The sequence below is a fragment of the Oncorhynchus mykiss genome, chromosome 30 (assembly GCF_057628025.1).
Source record: "Oncorhynchus mykiss isolate SJ-2025 chromosome 30, ASM5762802v1, whole genome shotgun sequence".
NCBI lineage: Eukaryota > Metazoa > Chordata > Actinopteri > Salmoniformes > Salmonidae > Oncorhynchus > Oncorhynchus mykiss.
In genome coordinates, this window is record NC_143051.1 from 27,373,693 (window position 1) to 27,394,272 (window position 20,580).

General features: G+C 42.2%; 1 protein-coding gene and 1 long non-coding RNA gene across 3 annotated transcripts in view; one reads left to right on the forward strand and one right to left on the reverse strand.

Moving 5' to 3' along the window:
* LOC149970246 (uncharacterized) overlaps positions 1-20,580 on the forward strand; it is a 246,874-nt gene that overhangs the window by 106,028 nt on the left and 120,266 nt on the right. The gene's annotated exons all lie outside the window — the stretch shown is intronic.
* LOC110489416 (KH domain-containing, RNA-binding, signal transduction-associated protein 3) overlaps positions 1-20,580 on the reverse strand; it is a 153,247-nt gene that overhangs the window by 28,721 nt on the left and 103,946 nt on the right. For both annotated transcript variants that reach the window (XM_036971446.2, XM_036971447.2), the window contains exons 5-6: positions 19,571-19,713; positions 18,453-18,639 (exon numbers count right to left, since the gene is read on the reverse strand). In XM_036971446.2, coding sequence (XP_036827341.1) covers positions 18,453-18,639; positions 19,571-19,713 — 330 coding nt within the window. The remainder of the gene's footprint in view (positions 1-18,452; positions 18,640-19,570; positions 19,714-20,580) is intronic.

The window sequence follows — 20,580 nt, forward strand, 5'->3', positions numbered from 1 at the left end:
AGAGCCAGGCAATATTTTGTCTCAGTGGCTTCTGAATGTTAAAAACCAGCAGGCTGGTACAGGTGACATTGTACTTGACTGAGTGTGTTTATCTTTATGATGTATATGGTGTACAGATGAATCATTGATCTGTCACGCGTAGCACCCTTTCTACCTGCGTTTATTGTCAGTATAAGTCTACGCTTGACGATGTATTTTTATACACTGAGTGTATTAAACATTAAAAACACCTGCTCTTTCTATGACATAGACTGACCAGGTGACTTACAGGTAAGTTATGATCCCTTATTGAGGTCTCTTGTTAAATCCACTTCAATCAGTGTCGATGAAGGGGAGGAGACAGGTTAAAGACAGATTTTTAAGCCTTGAGACATGGATTGTGTAACATTCAGAGGGTGAATGGGCAAGACAAAATATTGAAGTGCCTTTGAACTGGGCATGGTAGTAGGTGCCAGGTGCACCGGTTTGTGTCAAGAACTGCAATGCTGCTGGGTTTTTCATGCTCAACAGTTTCCCGTGTGTATCAAGAACTGTCCACCAACCAAAGGACATACAGTTAACTTGACACAACCGTGGGATGCATTGGAATCAACATGGGCCAGCATCCCTGTGGAACCCTTTCCACACCTTGTAGAGTCCATGCCTCAACAAATTGTTCTGAAGGAAAACTCATCTCAATATTAGGAAGGTGTTCTTAACGTTTTTTACACTCAGTGTATATGCACTGTGCTGCAAACAAGATTTCCCCACAGGATAAAAAAACCCATTATCTTCTCTTTAACATAACCATGGAGGAAGTCAAATGGAAGCATTCAGAGCAAACGATAGATTGTCAACCATAAATGTATTTGAAGGCTACTGTCCCTTACCATGTAATGGAGATGTAATTCCTCTCTCAGACCCATCACTGTTGACTTGATCAGGGTGCTGCCTTTCCTAATTTCAGTGTTATTACTGTGTGATGTTCAGTGCCACTTTAAATCCACATTAGAGCCTAACAATGCCATGTTACTGTCGTTTAACTTACCAGCTCCACTCTAAGTGAGTTAGGGGAGAACTTAACCCAGAACATGACTGTTTTACTAATTATGTTTGCAGGTTAACAACATTTTTTTTTTTACTAAGCATGTTTGCAGGTTAACAACATATTTTCAAATCAAATCAAATCTAATTGTATTGATCACACGCATATATTTAGCAGATGTTATTGCGGGTGTAGCGAAATGGTTGTGTTCCTAGCTCCAACAGTGCAGCAGTATCTAACAATTCACAACAACGCACACAAATCTAACAGTAAAATAATGGAATTAATTCATATATAAATGTTAGGACAAGCAATGTCGGAGTGGCACTGCCTAAAATACAGTATAAGCAAAGTTGCTTAGGAGCTAGCAGCAGAGCTGCCACGTATGTCGACGCCATCTTTCAATTGCTTTTATTATGTTAGCTAGACTTTTCTTTAGAAAGATGAGCCTTTGGGAAATTCTAACAACTTTTCAATCAGAAACTTGACTGCGATAGGTAATGCCTTTGTTTCGCCTCTTGCAAAGCACTGATAGCACAGCTCAGTAACTAGCAGTATGAATGAAATGGTTTGGAGGGATAAATCAGGACACACACACACAGCACTTATACAATATGGCTACATTTCCAAGTTTAAACAGGATTAGCATGTCAGAAAGGGATGGATGGAGAGAGGGGAGCAGACAGACGAGAAAGAGAAAGGGAGCAGAAGAGAGAGGAAAGAGAGAGAGAAAGAGAAGAGAGAGAAAGAAAGAGAGGGCAAAGAGAACAGAGAGAGAGAGAGAGAGAGAGCAGACGGGAAAAAGCAAATAGAGCAGAGAGAGAGAGACAGAGAGAGGAAAGAGACAGCTCCTAAGTGAGTCTTTCATTTGTATGCCAGAGGAGAGCATGAGATGCGTGTTGTTAAAAGATAAGGGCTGCCCTCAGAGGCCATAGAGACTAACAGAGGCTCTGGCACTGCATGTTTCAACAACAGTATCACAGATGCTTTACTGTGCTCTACAATATACCCGGTGGATCAGAGGAACAGATACAGAGGGATGCTGCTGAAATACAAAGGGGAGGTTTGGAGTTTCACACCGCCATAGCATCTCTATGTGAGTTAGACGTTATACAACCATCATCATCATTGTCATTTCAAATGGTATTCATATGCTGTTTTTAACCTATATTTACACACAAACAAAGTACATGTCATTGTTAAATTATACGGTACAGATGAAGGATCTTAAGTTGATCATCCTGTTGCAGGAAATGTAAAATGTGCCGTGCATTTGAGGTTTAAAAAATACCTATGAAGTTATTATTTTCAGACTTGATTTTCCCTTTTTTTTATTTATATTTTTATTTCACCTTTATTTAACCAGGTGGGCTAGTTGAGAACAAGTTCTCATTTGCAACTGCGACCTGGCCAAGATAAAGCATAGCAGTATGAGCAGACAACACAGAGTTACACATGGAGTAAACAATTAACAAGTCAATAACACAGTAGAAAACAAAGGGGGAGTCTATATACAATGTGTGCAAAAGGCGAGGTAGGCGAATAATTACAATTTTGCAGATTAACACTGGAGTGATAAATGATCAGATGGTCATGTACAGGTAGAGATATTGGTGTGCAAAAGCAGAAAAGTAAATAAATAAAAACAGTATGGGGATGAGGTAGGTGAAAATGGGTGGGCTATTTACCAATAGACTATGTACAGCTGCAGCGATCGGTTAGCTGCTCAGATAGCTGATGTTTGAAGTTGGTGAGGGAGATAAAAGTCTCCAACTTCAGCGATTTTTGCAATTCGTTCCAGTCACAGGCAGCAGAGTACTGGAACGAAAGGCGGCCAAATGAGGTGTTGGCTTTAGGGATGATCAGTGAGATACACCTGCTGGAGCGCGTGCTACGGATGGGTGTTGCCATCGTGACCAGTGAGCGGAGCTTTACCTAGCATGGACTTGTAGATGACCTGGAGCCAGTGGGTCTGGCGACGAATATGTAGCGAGGGCCAGCCGACTAGAGCATACAAGTCGCAGTGGTGGGTGGTATAAGGTGCTTTAGTGACAAAACGGATGGCACTGTGATAGACTGCATCCAGTTTGCTGAGTAGAGTGTTGGAAGCCATTTTGTAGATGACATCGCCGAAGTCGAGGATCGGTAGGATAGTCAGTTTTACTAGGGTAAGCTTGGCGGCGTGAGTGAAGGAGGCTTTGTTGCGGAATAGAAAGCCGACTCTTGATTTGATTTTCGATTGGAGATGTTTGATATGAGTCTGGAAGGAGAGTTTGCAGTCTAGCCAGACACCTAGGTACTTATAGATGTCCACATATTCTAGGTCGGAACCATCCAGGGTGGTGATGCTAGGCGGGCATGCGGGTGCAGGCAGCGATCGGTTGAAAAGCATGCATTTGGTTTTACTGGCGTTTAAGAGCAGTCGGAGGCCACGGAAGGAGTGTTGTATGGCATTGAAGCTTGTTTGGAGGTTAGATAGCACAGTGTCCAATGACGGGCCGAAAGTATATAGAATGGTGTCGTCTGCGTAGAGGTGGATCAGGGAATCGCCCGCAGCAAGAGCAACATCATTGATGTATACAGAGAAAAGAGTCGGCCCGAGAATTGAACCCTGTGGCACCCCCATAGAGACTGCCAGAGGACCGGACAGCATGCCCTCCGATTTGACACACTGAACTCTGTCTGCAAAGTAATTGGTGAACCAGGCAAGGCAGTCATCCGAAAAACCGAGGCTACTGAGTCTGCCGATAAGAATATGGTGATTGACAGAGTCGAAAGCCTTGGCAAGGTCGATGAAGACGGCTGCACAGTACTGTCTTTTATCGATGGCGGTTATAATATCGTTTAGTACCTTGAGTGTGGCTGAGGTGCACCCGTGACCGGCTCGGAAACCAGATTGCACAGCGGAGAAGGTACAGTGGGATTCGAGATGGTCAGTGACCTGTTTGTTGACTTGGCTTTCGAAGACCTTAGATAGGCAGGGCAGGATGGATATAGGTCTGTAACAGTTTGGGTCCAGGGTGTCTCCCCCTTTGAAGAGGGGGATGACTGCGGCAGCTTTCCAATCCTTGGGGATCTCAGACGATATGAAAGAGAGGTTGAACAGGCTGGTAATAGGGGTTGCGACAATGGTGGCGGATAGTTTCAGAAATAGAGGGTCCAGATTGTCAAGCCCAGCTGATTTGTACGGGTCCAGGTTTTGTAGCTCTTTCAGAACATCTGCTATCTGGATTTGGGTAAAGGAGAACCTGGAGAGGCTTGGGCGAGGAGCAGCGGGGGGGGCGGGGCTGTTGGCCGAGGTTGAAGTAGCCAGGCGGAAGGCATGGCCAGCCGTTGAGAAATGCTTATTGAAGTTTTCGATAATCATGGATTTATCGGTGGTGACCGTGTTACCTAGCCTCAGTGCAGTGGGCAGCTGGGAGGAGGTGCTCTTGTTCTCCATTGACTTCACAGTGTAACACAGTAAGAAACATGTCTATGAATTATAATCCACATAATAATTCAATGTATTGTTGCTGCAGGATTATTTTCCTGCTGTAGCAAACTGGCTCAAATTAAGATCCTACATCTGTATGAACAAGTTTTCCTCATGGTCATTATATCACAGCCATCTGTTTCTTAGCAGAAATGTCTACATTTGAAATCTGTTTTTGGTGTACCGTGTAAGGAAGTGTTCCCAATACCCTATAATGACATTATTTTCAAATGTATTAAAAATACTCAGTACTTTGATGAAGCACCTTTAGCAGCGATTACAGCGGAGTATTCTTGGGTATGACACTACAAGCTTGGCACACCTGTATTTGGGGAGTTTCTCCCATTCTTCTCTGCAGATCCTCTCAAGCTCTGTCAGGTTGGATGGGGAGTGTCGCTACACAGGTCGCTATTTTCAGGTCTCTCCAGAAATGTTCGATCGGGTTCAAGTCCGGGCTCTGGCTGGGTCACTCAAGGACATTCAGAGACTTGTCCCGAAGCCTTGGCTGTGTGCTTAGGGTTGTTGTCCTGTTGGAAGGTGAACCTTCGCCCCAAAAGTCCTGAGCACTCTGGAGCAGGTTTTCATCAAGGACCTCTTTGGACTTTGCTCCGTTCATCTTTCTCTCGATCCCGACTAGTCTCTCAGTCCCTGCCGCAGAAAAAAAATCCCCACAGGATGATGCTGCCACCACCATGCTTCACCGTAGGGACGGTGCCAGGTTTCCTCCAGACGTGACGCTTGGCATTCAGGCCAAAGAGTTCAATCTTGGTTTCATCAGACTAGAGAATCTTGTTTCTCATGGTCTGAGAGTCTTTAGGCTGTCACGTGCCATTTACTGAGGAGCCATGAAGGCCTGATTGGTGGAGCACTGAAGAGATGGTTGTCCTTCTGGAAGGTTCTTCCATCTCCACAGAGGAACTCTGGAGCTCTGTTAGAGTGACCATTGGGTTCTTGGTCACCTCCCTGACCAAGGCCCTTCAACCCAGATTGCTCAGTTTGGCAGAGCAGCCGCTCTATGAAGAGTCTTGGTGGTTCCAAACTTCTTTTATTTAAGAGTGATGGAGGCCAAGGAGGTCTAAGGAGCTCGATGGACAATTCCTTCGACTTCACGGCGTGGATATTTCTCTGACATGCACTGTCAACTGTGGGACCTTATATAGTCAGGTCTGTGCCTTTCCAAATCATGTTCAATCAATAGATTTTACCACAGGTGGACTCCAATCAAGTTGTAGAAACAACTCAAGGATGATCAAAGGAAACAAGATGCAACTAAGCTCAATTTCGAGTCTCATAGCAAAGGGTCTGAATACTTACCTTATGTAAATTAGGTATTTCTGTTTCTATATTTTTTATATATTTGCAGAAATTTCTAAAAAACTGTTTTCACTTTGTCATTATGGGGTATTATGTGTAGATTGATGTGGAAAATAAAATATTTAATCCATTTTAGAATAAGGGTGTAACGTAACAAAATGTGGAAAAAGTCAAGGGGTTCGGATACTTTCCAAATGCACTGTATGTTTGTATTGTATGTAACTTGTAGATATACACATTATACCGCATTCAGAAGCATTAGACTGTTGTCAGCTACAATTTAACACCTGTCTTCTCTTTACGGTGTCAGCAGGAAGCGTGTAGCTCACACACACACACACACACACACACACACACACACACACACACACACACTGCGCTGCTCCTCATCACCAAAGGGATCATGTTGTTCTTTAATATGGGATGAATTTTACCAGATGTGTTTTTTAGCCATGCTGTGAGTTGCATGGTGCCTTCAGAAAATATTCATACCCCTTGACTGTGGAAGAAAATGTGTATTACTTTTAAATAAATAAGTATTCAACCCCCTTAGTAAATACAAGTTAGTATTACCTTTCAGGGTGTCTCTAAGAGCTTTGCAAACATGGATTGTACAATATTTGTCCATTATTCTTACAAAAAAATCTTCAAGTTTGTTATTGGTCATTGCTAAATAGCCATTTTCAAGTCTTGCCATATATTTTCAAGTCGATTTAAGCAGTGCTTAATTTGTAAATCGGGAGGTGCTGGAAGAAAAACTGAGTGCGAGAAGGTGACCTGCCAGAATTATCCACCCCCCCCCCCCCCCCCTTCGCGTGAACTCGTATGTACTCAATTCTTCATCGCTGCAACATGCTTGAACTCGCATGCACTCAATTCTTCATTGCTGCGACTTGCTTGCTAGTTGAGATTTCTGTTCACGTTAGGCTGCGTTTCATTTTATTTTTCATGTCGGTTTGATCTCGGGGAGGCACTAGTAATGTCTGCATTTTTCGGTTTGATTATTTGTTTCAAGTGTATTAGTCTATAAATAAATCTCTTTGCCAAAATTCGCCATCTTATTCGACTAGTAGTTGTTCTGAAATGTTTATTGCTTGCATACCAAAATCCCCCCCCCCCCCCTTCTATCTTGGGACTGCAAGGCCTGGCACACTTCTGAATCATTTTGGTAGCTCATGTTGACCAGTAGTGTGTGCCACAGAAATTATTTGACTGTAGCCACAAAGTTAACTAAATTAGAAAGGGGGGGAGGATTTCGGGCAAGGCTATTCTCTTGCCTGCTGAAATTCTTCCCCTCTTCTATCTTGGGACTGCAAGGCCTGTTGTCTTTAATATTTTTTTTACAATGGAATAATAAAGTATTTGAAATGCTATACTGTTAGTAATCTCTATATTGTAATCAATAAAGTGTTTCAAAAGGCTGTACTTGTATTAACATATATGTTCAGATCATTCCTGAGAGAGAAGGGGTGTAGTATCTCCAGATGAGTGTGTGGTACCCTTCCTCACCATGCCAACAAGATGTTACTTCTTGTGGGGTCTTTGCCTTGAAAGTAAGTATGAGAGTACAAGTAATGCACAATTAACCTACTGAAAGTATACTGACGAAAAGGCAAAACAGAACTGTCAAATTATATTATAGCTGTGTCGTTGTATAGTTGCGATTATAATGTGTAACATAATTTTGCTGGGGAAACTGAAATGCCCATCACATTATTTCCCCAGTTTGCTGAATGTGTTCTGAAGGAGGAGTCGATTGTCTTTTCAAATACGGACAAAGATGTTAACTTCATGAGAGAAGAAATAGCAGTTACTCTCCTCCAAAACACTGGTATGTTCAATTTCTAATTTAATATAATTGTAGATTTAAAAAACAACAACATTTATATGGATCTTTCAAGGTGATCTTTGATCCAACTTCTGACTAGATGGCCACTAAAACACATGCATTTAAACATTTGGTTACAAGAAACCTATACTATTCCCTTATTCCCTGTTCCCTGTTTGCTCAGAAAAATACATGTAAAGATGTATAGACTACTTGACATTATGTTTTGCTGGATGACTTGAGCCAACTGTGCCACTTCTGTGGGGATGAGGATAATAATGAGGAAGACACTAACTGGGTAATTGCTTGTTCACTTCTAAAGGCATATTTTTACGAGTATGAATTTGTATAAGCTGTAACATTTCTATTGGTTGTGACCGCTGCCCACGATGGTTCCACCGGTCCTGTATGAAGACCGTCACATCATTGGAGGATTATGTCTGCGCTGCCTGTCAGGATGAGGTTAGGTTTGAGTCCCAGGCGACAGTATCACCTGGAAAATTTCCATAAAAAGTGGACTAAATATTCAGTCGAGCTGTTGCAGATTTCCAATTTGTTTATGTTATTTATTGTCATTTTATTTTTTATTTATTGTAATTTATGCAAAGATTTAAATTTGTATTTCCTGTTTAATGCTTGTTAACAAACGTAACTTTCTATGATGTTTTTGTGTTATTGTGTGATAATATTTGTATTATATTATCTTCTATTATTATATTTATTTTCTTAAACATTAGAACATTTTCTATCTTGCAGTACCAAAACTATCCAGAGGTGTGCCAGGCCTTGCAGTCCCAAGATAGAAGAGGGGGAGTATTTCGGCAGGCAAGAAAATAGCCTTGCCCCCCCAGCACAACACTGGAAAGCATGAGAAAAATTACCTTTGAAATAAAGCAATGCATGCATATCATCACATTTGCGTAGGGGCATAGAGCAGTAGTGTAGAGGCACTTACAGAAGTTGCACACATGAGGGAAAAAATGTGTGTAGGTTGGTCCGGGAAATTTTGGGCCTTTTATTAACGCATTTCTTGCAATTCTACATCATTTCGCATGACTGGAGACTCTGGCATAATCATTTTTTTTATGACGCATTCAAGACAACTGGGAAATCGGGAAAAAACAAGCTCCAACTGGGAAGATTTGTTTTGGACGGTCATCCAACTTAGAATTCCAAGTGGGGAACTCTGGACTCGTTCCAGAACTCCGACTTTCTGACCTGAACATCACTGACGTCATGATTCAACCAATTTTTTTGTCCAAGTTCCCAGTTGTCTTGAAAGCACCATAATACCTCACAAATGATTGAAATGACAGGCTACTTTGACACAGACAAACTGAGAAACTGAGTTCAATGAAAATGACCTTGTCTTGAATCCATCAATAGCCTATGCCTAGGTGTGTGGAGACATATTTTATGGTACAATATGAGGAGTAAATTATAGTCCTTAAAATGCTTTTCAGTTTCACTGACTCACCCAATGATGCGCAGCTCACATGCTGGTGATGGAATATGAGGTCGTGCCAAAAGCCTCTCTATCTCTCTCTCTCTCTTGTTTTACTTTGTAAAACAATATTTGGAAGAGAAGTTGATCAAATATTTTGGTAGCCTACAGCTGACAGATTAGAGTCTTCTCTTTTCAGCAGGAGCCATTTGCTTTCCATCATGTGTTTTCCCGAGATTATAAACTAATTGAAATATTGCGAAAGGCACGTTTTGTTTGGATGGTGTTTGTTTACGGACATATTTGCTGCACGTTCCAGACTGTAGGCTATGCCTTGTTATTGAGCTACACTCCACAGCTAGTCTAAAAGAAGCTATTTATACTCTGTGGCTAAATTTTTGCCTTTCTCATGGTGTAGTAGGTTATTCTGAATGATGTCCTTCCTTTCTGAACAGACAGCAGTAACTCTATAACTTTGGCAAATTTATTTCGATTCATCAGGCATGCCGCAGCTCCTCCAGAACCCTTTGCGTGCCTCTATAAAGAAATACATGATAAAGTGCAGTGCTGGAGAGATGCGAGTTGCAGGCTCATGTCTGTCAGAGCAGAGAGAAGGGGAGAGATCATAGTGAGCAAATCTAATTTTAGTTATGTGAGAGATACGGGGGGCGGGGCTGGAGAATTAACGCAGTGACAACTCAAATTAACTTTGATCGCTTTTATTAGAATTTTTACATTGCAAATAGTGACAATTATTTTTCATGCCACTGAGAGGCACCGGATCCGGCCAAATAGGTTCCGAAACGAAACAGTCCAAAACGGAGATGTGCCGGATTCTGTTCCTGGCAGGATTCGACTCAAATTAAGCACAATTTTTACGTGAAAACTGTATCTAGGCCACTCAGGAACATTCAATGTCATCTTGGTAAGCAACTCCAGTGTATATTTGGCCTTGTGTTTTAGGTAATTGTCCTGCTGAAAGGTGAACTTCTCTCCTAGTGTCTGTTGGAAAGAAGATTGAACCATGTTTTCCTCTAGGATTCTTATCCTAAAAAACTCTCTAGTCCTTGCCGATGACAAGCATACCCACACATGATGCGGCCACCACCATGCTTGAAAATATGAAGTGATGTGTTGTGTTGGATTTGCCCCAAACATAACGCTTTGTATTCCAGACAGAAAGTTCATTTTTAAGTGTTACTTAAGTGCCTTGTTACAAAAAGGATGCATGTTTTGGAATATTTTTCATTCTGTAAAGGCTTCCTTCTTTTCACTCCGTCATTTATGTTAGTACTGTGGAGTAATACTAACATAAATGTTATCTCTTATGAAAGCAATTCAACTCGGTATCTATTTTAAAGTTACCATTGGCCTCATGGTAAAATCCTGGACAGTTTCCTTCATCTACGGCAACTGAGTTAGGAAGGACGCCTGTATCTTTGTAGTGACTGGGTGTATTGTGGAACAGGTCGAGAGCTTCAAGTTCCTCGATGGCACGACAACACCTCTTCCCCCTCGGTAACCTGAAAAGATTTGGCTTGGGCCCTCAGACAGCTTCACCATTGAGAGCATCTTGACTGGCTGATCACTGCTTGGTATGGTAACTGTTTGACATCCGGCAGCAAGGTGCTACAGAGGGTAGTGCACACGGCCCAGTACATCACTAGGGCCGAGCTCCCTGCCATCCAGGAACTCTAAACCAGGCGGCGTCAGAGGAACGACCCAAAAATATCAAAGACTCCAGTCACCCAAGTCATAGACTGTTCTCTCTGATAGCGCATGGCAAGCGGTACCAATGAACCAAGTCTGGAACCAACAGGACCTTGAACAGCTTCTATCCCCAAGCCTTACAACTGTTAAATAGTTAGTTAAATAGTAAACCAATAGCTACCCGGAATATCCTCATTGACATTTTTGCACTAATCTCTTTTGACTCATCACATGCTGTTACTGTTAATTATCTACCCCGTTGCCTAGTCACTTTACATAACCTATATGTACAGATCTACCTCATCTACCTCGTACCCCTGCACATCGACTTGAAACTGGTACCTTGTGTATATAGCCAAGTTACCATTGTGTATTTATTCCTTGTGTTATTATTATATATGTTTTTCTTTCTACTATTTCTCTTTAAAAAAATGTCATTGCTGGAAAGGCCCGTTAGTAAACGTTTCACTGCTAGTCTACATCTGCTGTTTACCGAAGCAAGTGACAAATACAATTTGATGCTTACAGGGACATTCAACGTCTGCTGTTTTTAATACGTGCCCTTCTTTTCGAACCATTGGAAAACCTCCCTGGTTTTTGTGCAGTGGAGTGTATTCTTGGATGCCAAGAGAAAGCAGGCTTCTCCCCCCAAAAATCCTATAAAAAATATAATTTATCTTTTGTCTCTCTGTGCGTCTCTCTGTGTTTCAAAATGTTCCTTCAATTCGCAAGAGGCTGAATGTATCTCAACGGAGTCGGAGTCAGCCACCGAAGGAGCAAAACAGTGCCCCTCACACACACACACACACACACACACACACACACACACACACACACACACACACACACACACACACACACACACACACACACACACACACACACACACACACACACACACACACACTCATACACATACACATAAATCAGTACCATGGACAGCCACATAATATTTAGCTTATTTTGATTTGACTAAATTGTTTTTGGAATCTTTTAGTTGTCACTGTTTTAGGCTAAGCAATCGGTGATTTAATGATGAAATGTTGAAATGGTGCTGGAATAGTGGAGGCAGCTCCTGTTTTCTTCGCCACTTGCGATAACGCTGAGGTGTTCTAAATCAGTAGTTGTTTAGTTAGTTCAAAAAGGTTGGAAACATTAACTTGCTTGACCATGCTGTAGGTCAGTTTGTTACATGCAATATGCTTTGTGGACTCCACCGGACAGATGTTGCTCTCCGGTTTTGTGATGAAACAAAGGTGTGGTTGAATTTAGTCTTCTTATTGTCTTGGCCTCAGACCTATATACTGTATCACGGTGGCATGGCATATGAACTAACAGGTTATAGAGCAAACAACACAATTATAAAAACACATAGGTTGTACAATTGCTTTTTTTCCCTGTCTTGGCTTCCCCAGTGATTTTACCCATGCACCGCTAGTGTCCTTGTGCTTGAATCTGTGCTTGAAATTCACTGCTCGACTGAGGAACCTTACAGATAATTCTATGTGTGAGGTACAGAGATAGTGTAGTCATTTTAAAATCATGTTAAACAATATTATTGCACACAGAGTGAGTCCATGCAACTTATTATGTGACTTGATAAGCACATTTTTATTCCTGAACTTATTTAAGCTTGCAATAACAAAAGGGTTGAATACTGATTGACATGAATACCTTTTTATTTACATGTATTTATTTGTAAACATTTCTAAAAACATAACTCCACTTTGACATTGTGGGGTATCGTGTGTAGATGAATGACACACAATCTCAATTGAATCCATTTTAAATTCAGGCTGTAACACAACAACATGTGGAAAAAGTCAAGGGGTGTAAATACTTACTGAAGGCTCTGAATGTGTTCTTCTGCTTAACATGAGACACTACTAAAGTCCCAAATAGCCCCTATCCCAAATGTAGTGCGCCATTTTGTGGACCCATAGGAATGCAAACACTATCTGCTCTCAGATGGAACTCATGTGTTTAAGTTCGAGGCCTGTGATGTGACTGAGGCCTGCACCATAGATTATGGACAGGAAATAAACGCTAACTCATGAAGACGGTATGAGATATGAGCTTGTAGCTGTATTTCCGTCACCAGGCATCAACCCTGGGAATGACTTCACTGTCACTACGGTTTAACAAGAAAGCTCTCCACTCTCTGTCTCTGTCTCTCCCTTCACTTCAACGTCTCCTTACACCACATAAACCCTTCACTGTCCGTCCCCTCACATTCTTCATCTACACCTTTCTCGTTATCAGTCCAAATTGAAATGACAAGTGTTTCTGATTCCTGGTGAATGGTAAGAAATTGGTAGCAGGCAGAATAATCACAATCGTATTACTGTTAATTCCTTTCCAATGAGCTGACAGGCAGGTCGGGAACAGGTTCCTGATGGCCTTGTGAGCGTGGGTGTGTGTGCGTGCACGAGTGTGTTTGTGTAGGTGCGTGTGTATGTGTGTGGCATATGAAATATATGGAATGAGATTTCGATGCAATTACTTTATTGTGTAATCAGCCTCAGACTGCAAGGCAAATAATATCATTTATAATTTAGTTTTATACTAATTAGATTCCCCAATAATCTGATATCACTATTTGCTGTTCTTATCGAATCACTGATATAAGATAGAGGGAATGATTCAGCATAGTAAAGCCACTGAATTCTGAAAGTAATTGAATCACCAAAACAAAAACATTGTAACTCCAGAATGCTCCATACAGTACGTCAGGGTTCCCCAATAGGTGACCCACGGGGAAAAATGTGTGCCTTTATTTTCTTAGTAAAAAAAATATACAATTGAAGTCAGAAGTTTACATACACCTTAGCCAAATACATTTAAATTCAGTTTTTCACAATTCCTGACATTTAATCCTAGTAAAAATGCCCGGTCAGTTAGGATCACCACTTTATTTTAAGAATGTGAAATGTCAGAATAATAGTAGAGAGAATGATTTCTTTCCATTTGTATTACTTTCATCACATTCCCAGTGGGTCAGAAGTTTACATACACTCAATTAGTATTTGATAGCATTGCCTTTCAGGTTATGTCGATATAGGACTCGTTTTACTGTGGATATAGATTATTTTGTACCTGTTTCTTTGCTGTTGTTCTGGAATTGATTTGCACTCTTCGCACCAAAGTATGTTCATCTCTAGGAGACAGAACGCGTCTCCTTCCTGAGCAGTATGATGGCTGCGTGGTCTCATACTTGCGTACTATTGTTTGTACAGATGAAGGTGGTACCTTCAGGCATTTGGAAATTGCTCCCAAGGATGAACCAGACTTGTGGAGGTCTACATTTATTTTTCTGAAGTCTTGGCTGATTTCTTCTGATTTTCCCATGATGTCTGAAGCTGGAGACTCATATCTCCATCCCTAACTTTAAGCACCAGCTGTCAGAGCAGCTCACAGATCACTGCACCTGTACATAGCCCATCTGTAAATAGCCCATCCAACTACCTCATCCCCCAATACTGTTATTTATTTTACTCCTTTGCACCCCATTATCTCTGCTTGCACACTCATCTTCTGCACATCTATCACTCCAGTGTTTAATTGCTATATTGTAATTATTTCACCACTCTGGCCTATTTATTGCTTCACCTCCTTTATCCTACTTATCCTATCCTGTATTTTTGACTGTATGTTTGTTTATTCCATCTGTAACTCTGTGTTGTTGTTTGTGTCGCACTGCTTTGCTTTATCTTGGCCAGGTCGCAGATGTAAATGATAACTTGTTCTCAACTAGCTTACCTGGTTAAATAAAGGTCAAATATATATTTTTTTGAATGTTAAGCAAAGAGGCACTGAGTTTGAAGGTAGTCCTTGAAATACATCCACAGGTACACCTCCTACTGAGTCAAATGATGTCAATTAGCCTATCAGAAGCTTCTAAAGACATGACATAATATTCTGGAATTTTACAAGCTGTTTAAAGGCACAGTCAACTTAGTGTATGTAAACTTCTGACCCACTGGAATTGTGATACAGTGAATTATAAATTGTCTGTAAACAATTGTTGGAAAAAGTACTTGTGTCATGCACAAAGTAGATGTTCTAACCGACTTGCCAAAACTATAGTTTGATAAAGAAAATAAATTTGTGGAGTGGTTGAAAAAGTAGTTTTAATGACCCCAACCTAAGTGTATGTAAACTTCTGATTTCAAATGTACATTTCATTTTTTCCTTTTTTCTAAGTGATTTTAATTTGGGAAATCTGTTATCAAGTATTCCCATGCATAAATAGTAGGTATATAATGGTTCAAATGTTTTAGATAGGAGGGCATCGGTCCATTCAGAAAATACCTATAATCTTTCCTGACTGAATCGATTCGTCCTCTCCCTCAGCCTATCAAACTGTATGCATGTAACTGCATATGACATTGTCATAACAACTGTGTGCAGAGTGTGGGAGACGCAGCTGCTCGCACCAACGAGAGGTAGGTCTACCCTATCCTTGATCTAATACTGGTAGGCTACATCTACGTGCCACCTTCAGCATTCAGATGTTTGTAAAATAGCTTTCGCAATGATAAATCAAAGGCTTTATTAACCAAAGTAATTTGCTGGGTCATTGTTACCAAACGCTCTGTAGGAAATTGTGTTTAACTGGCAGAGCTGTGTCGGCTACCTGAGTGGACACATCTCACATCTTGCTTATTGCACATTTAACTGCTGATTGGGGCTTTCGATTGGCAGATTCACTATGCAAAATATTTTTGGTAGTTCTGCTTTAAACAGTGAGTGCATTTGGTAATTTTTACATTAACAGGGTCATGGTGTACTTTCATAAAAAGAACCACAATCATTTTTGCCAGATGCACTGGTCAGAATGAGAGAAGAGAGTAGCTCTCTTTTCCTTCAAATTACAAACAATCAAAACCATTCGCTTTTGAGACGGCTTTGAAATCCAAAGCTGTGTTATATCACTTGGCTTTGAATGTAATAGCTAATTTCTAAAGATAAATATTGACATATAACTAGCTCAATACATGTTCACCTGCCACATGACAAGTTAATCAGTGGATGATGAGGACCAGATAAAAAGTGGGGGACAAAAACAAATTGCCCCCCCTAATTTGATAGTGGTGGATGCTTAGTCTACCCTATGGCTCACCTCACCTCACCACGCACATGCACATGCACGCGCACACACACACACACACACACACACACACACACACACACACACACACACACACACACACACACACACACACACACACACACACACACAGTGCCCCTCAGCTCAGAGAAGTCAGCTCAGACAGATCCAGCACCTGAGCTCCACCACCATCAGATATTCATTCAGAATGGAAAATGAACGTGTTCATGCAACAACTGTCAGTGCATTGAATCATATCTCAACAAAACCGAATCTCATCGATTCATACCACTAATCATATCGTACCAAATCGTTTTAAACTAGAAGTATCATTCCTGGTAAGGAGAGGTAAACATGCCTAATACACAGAGAGGTATATTGAGTCACTGATGTGATCTTCCTGTCTGGGTTGGCGCCCCCCCCCCCCCCCCCCCTTGGGTTGTGCCGTGGCGGAGATCTTTGTGGGCTATACTCGGCCTTGTCTCAGGATGGTAAGTTGGTGGTTGAAGATATCCCTCTAGTGGTGTGGGGGCTGTGCTTTGGCAAAGTGGGTGGGGTTATATCCTTCCTGTTTGGCCCTGTCCGGGGGTGTCCTCGGATGGGGCCACAGTGTCTCCTGACCCCTCCTGTCTCAGCCTCCAGTATTTATGCTGCAGTAGTTTATGTGTCGGGGGGCTAGGGTCAGTTTGTTATATCTGGAGTACTTCTCCTGTCCTATTCGGTGTCCTGTGTGAATTTAAGTGTGCTCTCTCTAATTCTCTCTTTCTCTCTTTCTTTCTCTCTCTCGGAGGACCTGAGCCCTAGGACTATGCCTCAGGACTACCTGGCATGATGACTCCTTGCTGTCCCCAGTCCACCTGGCCATGCTGCTGCTCCAGTATCAACTGTTCTGCCTGCAGCTATGGAACCCTGACCTGTTCACCAGACGTGCTACCTGTCCCAGACCTGCTGTTTTCAACTCTCTAGAGACAGCAGGAGCGGTAGAGATACTCTTAATGATCGGCTATGAAAAGCCAACTGACATTTTCTCCTGAGGTGCTGACTTGCTGCACCCTCGACAACTACTGTGATTATTATTATTTGACCATGCTGGTCATTTATGAACATTTGAACATCTTGGCCATGTTCTGTTATAATCTCCACCCGGCACAGCCAGAAGAGGACTGGCCACCCCACATAGCCTGGTTCCTCTCTAGGTTTCTTCCTAGGTTTTTGCCTTTTCTAGGGAGTTTTTCCTAGCCACCGTGCTTCTACACCTGCATTGCTTGCTGTTTGGGGTTTTAGGCTGGGTTTCTGTACAACACTTTGAGATATCAGCTGATGTACGGAGGGCTATATAAATGAATTTGATTTGATTTATATGTGATCGTATCACAATGTAATCAAGGTTTGAAATTATTCTGTCAAATACTACATCTGCTTGGGCTTCTTGAGGTCAGTGTGCAGTGTACAAATTATGTATTAATATCTCCCGCCCCCCTAACCATCCGCTCAAGAAAAAATCAGCCCGTGGCTGAATGTAATTAGAGACCCCTGCAGTAGGTGATATATTGTAATGTTAACTTCTCTAAAACATGCAGGATAAACAAAACATGGCTTCAAGCCCTTGGGCTGAGCCAGACTGTCTGTAGACAAGGTGAAAGCTGGAAGAATGAGACAGGAAGTATGAGCAAGAAATACATCTCCTCCTCAGCAGTCATTTCATAGAAAACTACTAGAGTCTATTTGTTAGCATCGCTCAATGACAACAACAACAAAACAGTAGGTGTGTGTATTACCAACACTCTCAGACGATGGAGAGTAGTGGAGCTCATTCAGTCTGTAATTCACAGCGATATGGTGAAGATTGATCATCAGCCAGATGTCTGTGGTGCTCTCCCTCCCAGATCCCCAGGTGTGCGTGTGTGTTTATCTGTGTGTGTGTGTGTGTGTGTGTGCGTGCGTGTGTCTGGGGAGCCAGTTTACAACTGTGACAATGATGTCAAGCAGCTGGTTCAGTCGTGGCTCTCTACCATTTGTTCTCTACGACCTCCACCCATTCTAACTGCAGACCTCCATATAAACCTGTCAGATGTGGTTAGCTATGGTCTGGCAGGAAACTCATCCAACAGAGGCAACCTACTCTCCTCCTCTCATCCTCTCCTCCCCCTCCTCTGCTCCTCCCCTCCCCCTTCTATTCTACCGTACCCCTCTCTGCTAAATATGCTGGGTTGGTGCAGCATCTCTGAGGACCTGCTGTGACAGTAAGGTGGGAGGTAGAAGGAAGGAGGGAGTCCTCCTTGGCATGTGTACAAAGGGGTCTGACTCTGGGTTTAATATACAGTGTCTCTGCCAGCTGTTCATATTTCAACAGGGCTCCCTCCAGACAGGACAGGTAAACTAGCATACCATAACAGCTACCAGTGAAATCCCCTCTCAGTTTGGATATTACCAAGAGGACACCTGTATACAGACACAATGTGTGTGTATATGTGTGTGTGTGCGTCCGTGCATGTACCAGCGTACATATATGAAAACACATGTCCTTCTTATTGTGTAAATACTCACATATTCCCCATATGTGTCCTGTGCTAAGGGTGGTGGTGGTCTGTACCCCGCGGACGGGGGAGCCCCTCGTGCTCTTGGTGCTGGCACGCCCCTCCCTCGGGCGGATGGCACCCGGCTGGGGGGTGCCCCTCTCGGAGCTGCTCCACGGGGGACAGCTACGTGGGGAGGGGGCACACCTCCTCGACTCCTACCACAGGACAAGCAGGGGACAATTGTAAGCTTCGTCTCAAATGGCACCCTATTCCCTATATAGTCTAATGTTTTTGACCACAGCCCTATTGCTTAAGTGGACCAAGAGACTGTCACCAAGATACCTATGCAATTCAGACATATACTGAATTAAACAATCACATTATTGTTAGTGAATATGTGTTTTTTATATCTGACTTACTGTAAACCTCACTGCCTGCAGGACTTTCTTCTTATCTCACTCATATTAGGCATGCTAAATGCTAATTACTGTCTGATTTAAAACAGATCCAATTATATTCCCTCTCAGAGCAATACAAACATCTCTTCATCTCATTGAGAAAGCTTTTACAAACACAAGCAACAAACATACTCTGCATTTCATTTGAAAGTCTAAGAGCCACGCAACATGCATAATATGAACTATTCTAATGGCAATGACTATTTCAGTATTATTTTAAGTTATCTGGGGAGTTACATCTTAAAGAGAGTCCAGCAGGACAGTTACATACAAAAAACCATTAGAATTTCAATAGTTCTCAACTTTGTATTGTGTATCGTTTGGGCCGGATAGTGTATTTTCCCCCCATTAGTATTACAAAGCAGAGTTTTGAATTGAATGTATTAAAACACAGACACTTATGTATGCTCTGTAATTCTGTCATTCATTTTAGTTATGGTAATAAGTGAATTGAAGGAATTTCAGGCTGTGGAAATGAGTCCTAGTCTAAGAATACTCTCCCATTTGGAATAGCATCTCTGGAATGGGGTCTATGTATCTGTCTATGAAAATCAGGATATTGCTTCATGTGTCCATCAACATCACACTAACCCCTACCCCAGACCAAACACAAAAGTGAATACATACACCAACACACATGCATGAATGCACACACACACACCCACACACCCAGGTTGGCTGTAGGTACCTGATGGGTCCTGGGGCAGGTGTCCCTCTACCCCGTGCTGCAGGCAGCTTGCCCCTCACCGCTGGCACCTTGGCATCCTCTGAGCCACCATTCAGGTATGTCAGCTCCTGCAGCTGCGCCTGTCGGATCTCATCATTGTAATCCTGCACACACACACACACACACACCCACACACACCCTTTTAATTACAGCGTATTAAATTACGTCCTTTATCTCCAGGGTTACAGCCCTGTAGGAATGTCTAATTAATGTACTTTACAGTGCTGCTGTGACCAACCGGTGTGTGTGTGTGTGTGTGTGTGTGTGTGTGTGTGTGTGTGTGTGTGTGTGTGTGTGTGTGTGTGTGTGTGTGTGTGTGTGTGTGTGTGTGTGTGTGTGTGTGTGTGTGTGTGTGTGTGTGTGTGTGTGTGATGTGTGTGTGTGATGTTGCCGTGACCGCTGCTCCTCAGGCAGAGCAACACACTCCTGATCCCCCGTTGATAAAACCCAGGAACCCCATTTGTTTTTTTATCGTCACACATTGTCATCTCTCTGTGTGTGTGTGTCTTTATCGTCAAACACAGTCGTCTTCGCCGCTCAATGGAACGTAGCAATTAATATGGAAATCAGCGTTTAATCATACTGCCATGGAGACGATTGTCTTCTGTCTCCTCCATATCAACACATCACTGTGTATTTGTGAGGGAAATTAAAAGACATATTTAATGACCGGAAATAAATCAGCATTGCTCAGAATGAGACTGGAAGGATCACACAGAATAGCATGGGATGGAGAGATCCTACTATCCTTCCATAATAATAGCATGGGATGGAGAGATCCTGCTATCCTTCCATAATAATAGCATGGGATGGAGAGATCCTACTATCCTTCCATAATAATAGCATGGGATGGAGAGATCCTGCTATCCTTCCATAATAATAACATGGGATGTAGAGATCCTACTATCCTTCCATAATAATAGCATGGGATGGAGAGATCCTACTATCCCTCCATAATAATAACATGGGAT